Source organism: Corticium candelabrum, chromosome 1 (assembly GCF_963422355.1).
Source record: "Corticium candelabrum chromosome 1, ooCorCand1.1, whole genome shotgun sequence".
Classification (NCBI taxonomy): domain Eukaryota; kingdom Metazoa; phylum Porifera; class Homoscleromorpha; order Homosclerophorida; family Plakinidae; genus Corticium; species Corticium candelabrum.
The window spans coordinates 945,296-951,295 of record NC_085085.1 but is presented as its reverse complement, the minus strand read 5'-3'; the positions used below and the strand labels follow the sequence as shown (position 1 = coordinate 951,295).

Below are 6,000 nucleotides of genomic sequence, written 5' to 3'. Positions count from 1 at the left end.
TGGTGACACTGATCTTTTGCACTCATCATGTTAAATTGGCTGCCTTTTTTATTAACGCTCGTTATACCAAACAAATTAAAATCATGTTTTGATGCTCCTGAGTAAGTTAGTTACGATGGAAAATATGCTTGAACCAATTCTAGCTGTGAAGTCCAATCAATTTAAAATTTTAGTCTTGCGTAGCCAGCCTCTCCCCCTTTTAATATCAAAAAGGGGGATAACTTTTGATATCAAAAGGGGAGGGGCTGCCTACGTGAGACTGCCTACGTGAGACTGCCTACGTGAGACTACATGTCCGGACAACGTTGAAACCTTACTTCAAGCACTGTGTGTGTGTGTGTGTGTGTGTGTGTGTGTGTGTGTGTGTGTGTGTGTGTGTGTTTATCTGAATGAGGATTAAACTTTTAGATTCTGTGCTTTACATTCATCCATGTTGTATACATATTTTGCCTATTGTATACATACAGCTTGAGTATATTTGGGAAACAATGTCCCAAAAATTTGTGGTCTATGCAAAAACAGTCCTGGCCTTACCAGATTACATTGACAAATCATGGACTGGTTTTTAGAGATAAGGGTGAGAAGCAACTGTGACACATTACAAACACATAGGTTTGCTAGATGATTATGGGCAATCTTGACAATTGGTAAAAGTCTGCAGTTCAATTGTTTACCTACATTTATGCTTTACTACTGAACGAGTTTGCAATGAAGTCTATTGAATTTATTATTATTAGAAACTATGGTAGTGAAGAAACAAATAGCTACTGTTTTAGCTAGAAATCATTTGGAACCTACGTACAGCTTTGTTTCAGTTGAACCATGCACACACACACACACACACACACACACACACACACACACACACACACACACACACACACAGGAGAGTGAGATGCTAATACCAATAATGATAAAGAGCATGCAACAGCTAGTCTACTTACACATACTGAATAGAAGTTATCGTTTGTCACTGCAGATCAGTCACTTTTGTGATGGAGGAACTTCTTCAATCATAATGCGAGATACTGAATTCCATCCTGTATAGCCATCATATGTCGAGTATCTCTTACAGTTTCCAATGTTGAATCCAATTGTGACTTGACCTGCTGGAATGTTTTCACAGTATCCCTCAATCTGTCTGTGATGGAGAGGATTATTATTAGCTGGACTACCATAGACAACTCCCTCAATAGTCGTAGGTCCACTGCACTCGTTACCATTGAATGTAAAATACCATCGAGAACAGCAAGGACCACTGGAGCATTCAACCCTGAGATTTCCTGCATATGCAACATGTAGAGCTGAATTGCTGTCATGTTTCCTAAAATTACAGTTCTGTTGAAAGAAAGCAGAAACAAGTCACACGTTGATAATTGTAATCACAAATCGAGTTGGAATAACCTGAATCAGACCGCTGTCCTTATTATCCTCTCTATTCCACACACACTGTTTCCAGTTGAGTGCCATAGCTTCTCCGTTCTCTCCTTTCCTTCCTGTTTCTCCTTTTATCCCTCGTGGACCTTGTGAATTTTGCGGACCTTGTGGACCTATCTTCCCAGCAATACCTTTACCACCAACATCTCCAACTAATCCTCTCTCTCCCTTTATTCCTTTCCCTCCTTTCCTTCCTTCTTCTCCTTTTATTCCTTGTGCACCAGCATCTCCAACTAATCCTTTCTCTCCGTTCATCCCCTTTTCTCCTTTCATTCCATCTCGTCCGGGTGATCCATTAACTCCAGGTGATCCAGGTACTCCAGGTACACCAGCAGACACACATGTCTGCTCAGTAAACAAATTAAAGCAATAATGTATTAGCTTCTATGTCAAGTAATACTTGAAAAAGAATCATCATAACCTGCTGATTTCTCTCATCTGACACACTTTGACCACCAGAAGTAGCAATGACTTGAATGAGCACAAGAACTGTCACAAAAAATGAAAACATGATGATGACCGATATCCTCGATACTGATGAAGTGAGCTGGTGAGCTTGCTCTTATATACTCCTCCTCTCACACCGTCATATCCGGGGCAGGTACAGTCTGGTCTGAAACAGAAAATTTTTGGTAATGTTTTGGAGGCCATCTATTACTAAAGATGGTGCTAAAAAGACAGTGGCAAAGAGCCAATCTTTTCTGTTGTTTCTTTTCTGTTTATAGAGTGAAAGTTTGTTTGTTTTCCCATGTTATCATATACCACTGGGAAGATGCTAACTTATTTCACGTGGCACTTCCTTGGGGGATATACTCTAGCAAAGCATCATATCTTAAGATTTCTTCTATGTATGGGTAAGCTCTTGTGAGATGTCAGCGATTAGAACACTGCAGATTTACTACGTAATTTGCAGAATGCTTTTGACTGCTTTTGTTACAGCCAGTTGAGAGTTGTGAAAGTGGAATGGCATTATATCAAGGCGTCCCTAACTTCATGCCATTAGTAATTGTGTCAGGGTTGTTACCCTGGAGAGCAAAGATACATGGTAAATAATCCTTGTATTCGAAAGCAACCAACTGAGCAACTCATACTGTCAGTTGCATGTGCTACGTTCAACTACTATATGTTGTCATGCAAGAATGTTGATCTAATGAATGGATCATGTAGTCTACAGCAACTTTTTGATGTACAGTTTTGTAGCTGCTGGCTGGATGAACAAACACGAGAACTCTTCCTGCAAAAGTATTCACTCTTAGATCATAAGAGTTTTATAGTAGCAGCTAGTGTCTTACATGTTTCTTGATAGCTTGCCAGTGCATATTGTGCAATGAAATTGGATGCAAATTATAATGCATCTAGAATGTTTTTAGCTATGCTGCATCACTACTTTTCTGTAGTTTGAAAACGAAGAGACTTTAAATGGCGTTAACTAATTTTCTTAATCTCCATTTGTACTTTAGTGTTCGTATGCACCAGGGTATATATACTATAGTGTTAGGAGAGTATCTTCTTAGAAGGTTTAAGCATCAAGTTTTTCTTATAATTGTTTCTTTGCTATTACTCAACTGTTTTTCTGTGTTGTCTGTAAGCCTGTTTGTCTGCTGCAATTGTTTGTGACAATGTGTATGACGTGAATTGAGACCTTGACATCAACATGCATGGCAGTGGAACACAAAAGTATTGCAGATATTGGTTTAGGCATCAAATCATGATGCAAGCACGGCAAAAGAACAAGAAAAGGACTTGAAAAGAGTATGATCAGCTGCAAACGTCATTGGCAGCAATACCTAAGTTTCTCTTCTTGATTGTCGAAAGTTGTGGGTGTAGCAACATGATGCTGAGTGGGACATGTAGATAGACACGTTGCAAGGATCTTAACAGATTCTGATGCTTTAACAACCAAATGTTTAGTACACATCTAGACATTTATTTCAAGAATTAACAAATTTACGTTCAGTGAAAAGTTATGAAGACCAACAGACCTAATCTGTGACAACTTGACAACAGACAGCTATTTAAAGGCTATTTGCTTGTTCAACTTTATTGTAATGAAGGCATAGAAGGCTAGTAGCCTCGTTCTATAATTTGGAATTTTACTTTTTATCGAACGATTGAAAATATCTGTTAGTCTGTTTGTGTGTCTGTCAATGGTATTTTATTGTCTACTGTATTTGTCTGTCTGTCTTGTCTGTTTGTCTCTGTTTGTCTGTCTGTTTGTGTGTGTGTGTCTGTCAGTCTGTCTGACTGTTTGTGTGCCTGTTGTTTGTTTGTTTGTTTGTTTGTTTGTCTGTGTCTGCTTTGTTGTCTGTTATATTAATACCATCTGATGATTATCACAGGTTTGCTGAAGAGATATGAAGACATGATCAGCAATTCACTCTTCTCTCCATCTATTGAAATGACATACATTTTCAAATACGTGCGTTTTGTTTATATTCTCATATTGTCCTACGTATTGTCTCTTATGTATGCTTGTAACAGTGTTTAGATTTAAGTGAAGCTACAATTCCAACGGAGATCTTTGCTGCAGTTATTCAACTTACTACAGGAAGACGTTACAGATCAATAGCTGGTTGTGATAATCTGCTGCATTTGTAGTATGTTGCTGCATTTGCATTTGTGTTGTAGATATCCCAGTTTCATACCTGCGGCAGTCATCACACATTGGATCTGCACTTGCTGGTATTACTAAAGAAATTGTCTTGTCATGTCAGCTCTCTTAGTGTTGTGCTTGATCTGGTGGATCTGTGCTGTCTTTCTTGTGTCTAACTGCTTGTCTGGTCGTATGGGTCTTTCATTTACATCTGTTTGTATTTGAAGCTACATGCCTATTTTATATACATTTTTTGTATTATAGGAGTCTATGACTCCAATAGAAACATACTAATATTACATCAAATACACAACTAAACTTAACACAAACAACACGACAAAAAAAACATACTTACAATACACTATAAAACCTTATTGGTGTAACTAATAGATTTTATGTACACACATACATACATGCATGCATACATAGTTGTGCAGTGTGCTTTGACCTTCTCAACAGCATTGCTATTGCTTTACTTGTAAATGTAACTTTTTCTCTGTAGCCCAAAAGGAGGTGAAGGTTGAGTTTGTTCCAGAAGAGCCTTTTCCTGCAGACTTCAATGTGATGTTAGTATATATCATGTATTTTTATGAGACTTGCTATAGCATTACATCATTCTTTTTGTGTTTAGAGTGACGTGCAGCAACACAGAAGGGCAAACTTTGGAGTGTCACTTGGATCCTTTGTCTCTACGTTTTACTGATCTGTTTTTGCCGGTTCAGTTGCCTGGCGCTTACCTTGAGGGAGATGATGAGGACAGACAGATGGCAGCTGCTCAGCTTTTCGAAGATTTGTGGGCTAAGATTCACGAGGAATCTGAAAGCGGCGACAATGAAATGATTAGTCAGGCAGTCGAGTCGATCAAATGTTTGCACGCAGGAAGGACAGTCGTAGAAGATAGTATCAACGTATGGCTGGAGCCATTCATTGTTGCTGTGCAAGGTGATGCAATGTCTTGCGTATTGCTTTTTGTTTGTGCTCGTGTCTATGTCATACGTTGTCTGTGTGTGTGTGTGTGTGTGTGTGTGTGTGTGTGTGTGTGTGTGTGTGTGTGTGTGTGTGTGTGTGTGTGTGTTAGGGTTAGAGAGTGCTGTAGCTCAATTGGTTAGAGAGTGCGTTTCAAGAATGGAAACATCCGCAACCTTGCAGGGTTGCAAGTTCAGGTCACAATGATGGCGAGCTATGGCATAATTTCCTTGGGCAGGAAACGTACACACAATTGCTTCTCTAAACTCAGGAGTATAAATGAGTACCTGGTCTTTGACTGGGGTGGCAATGGCCTCTGACTGCGACAAAGTCCATCAGCCACTGGTGTCCAGTGGATGCCCACACCACAGTTGGCATCGCAGTCGGTGCTCCTGCGAGCACCTGGTCAGGCTCCAGGAGATTGCTTAGCACGGCCCATAGCTCCTGCTTAGTGCACAGGAACCCAGCCATCTGACTGGGGCATTAGCGTTTAATGGCAGCTTCTTATTCATTTGCCATTTTTGTGTGTGTGTAGGTGTGGTGTGTGTGTGTGTGTGTGTGTGTGTGTGTGTGTGTGTGTGTGTGTGTGCACATGTGTGTGTGTGTGCACATGTGTGTGTGTGTGTGTGTGTGCACATGTGTGTGTGTGTGTGTGTGTGTGTGTGTGTGTGTGTGTGTGTGTTTGTGTGTGTGTGTGTGTGTGTGTGTGTGTGTGTGTGTGTGTGTGTGTGTAGGTGTGTGTCTGTGTCTGTGTCTGTGTGTGTTTTTGTTTGTGTGTGTGTGTGTGTGTGTGTGTGTGAGTGTGTGTGTGTGTGTGTGTGTGTGTGTGTGTGTGTGTGTGTGTGTGTGTGTGTGTGTGTGTGTAAGAATTTGTATTTTGATGTTACACCAGAACCACACCTAAATTTAATGGTGCAATTACTAATTCTCAATCACATTTATCACAGCAATTGCTTTTGTATTCTTGCCAACAACAATTTTTTGCAGTTACGTACTGTAGTACC

At 40.0% G+C, this 6,000-nt stretch overlaps 2 protein-coding genes across 4 annotated transcripts in view; one reads left to right on the top strand and one right to left on the bottom strand.

Moving 5' to 3' along the window:
- Window positions 1-6,000, top strand: part of LOC134190063 (AP-5 complex subunit beta-1-like) — a 29,763-nt gene that overhangs the window by 21,830 nt on the left and 1,933 nt on the right. For all 3 annotated transcript variants that reach the window (XM_062658490.1, XM_062658496.1, XM_062658483.1), the window contains exons 26-30: window positions 3,777-3,856; window positions 3,919-4,009; window positions 4,066-4,119; window positions 4,533-4,596; window positions 4,662-4,972. In XM_062658490.1, the coding sequence (XP_062514474.1) occupies window positions 3,777-3,856; window positions 3,919-4,009; window positions 4,066-4,119; window positions 4,533-4,596; window positions 4,662-4,972 (600 nt within the window). The remainder of the gene's footprint in view (window positions 1-3,776; window positions 3,857-3,918; window positions 4,010-4,065; window positions 4,120-4,532; window positions 4,597-4,661; window positions 4,973-6,000) is intronic.
- LOC134192381 (collagen triple helix repeat-containing protein 1-like) lies at window positions 917-2,009 on the bottom strand. Its single transcript, XM_062661124.1, has 3 exons — window positions 1,859-2,009; window positions 1,405-1,782; window positions 917-1,338 (listed from the first exon to the last, which is right to left on the bottom strand). Exons 1-3 carry the CDS (start codon window positions 1,946-1,948, stop codon window positions 985-987), a joined length of 822 nt encoding a protein of 273 aa, XP_062517108.1. The 5' UTR covers window positions 1,949-2,009; the 3' UTR covers window positions 917-984.

Bases quoted from the DNA above. Each gene is read 5' to 3' on its own strand.
- LOC134192381 (XM_062661124.1), bottom strand. From the start codon at position 1,948: ATGTTTTCATTTTTTGTGACAGTTCTTGTGCTCATTCAAGTCATTGCT. The intron at 1,783-1,858 runs GTTATGATGATT...TTTACTGAGCAG, and splicing joins CAGATGAGAGAAATCAGCAG to ACATGTGTGTCTGCTGGTGT. The intron at 1,339-1,404 runs GTTATTCCAACT...TTCTTTCAACAG, and splicing joins AGGACAGCGGTCTGATTCAG to AACTGTAATTTTAGGAAACA.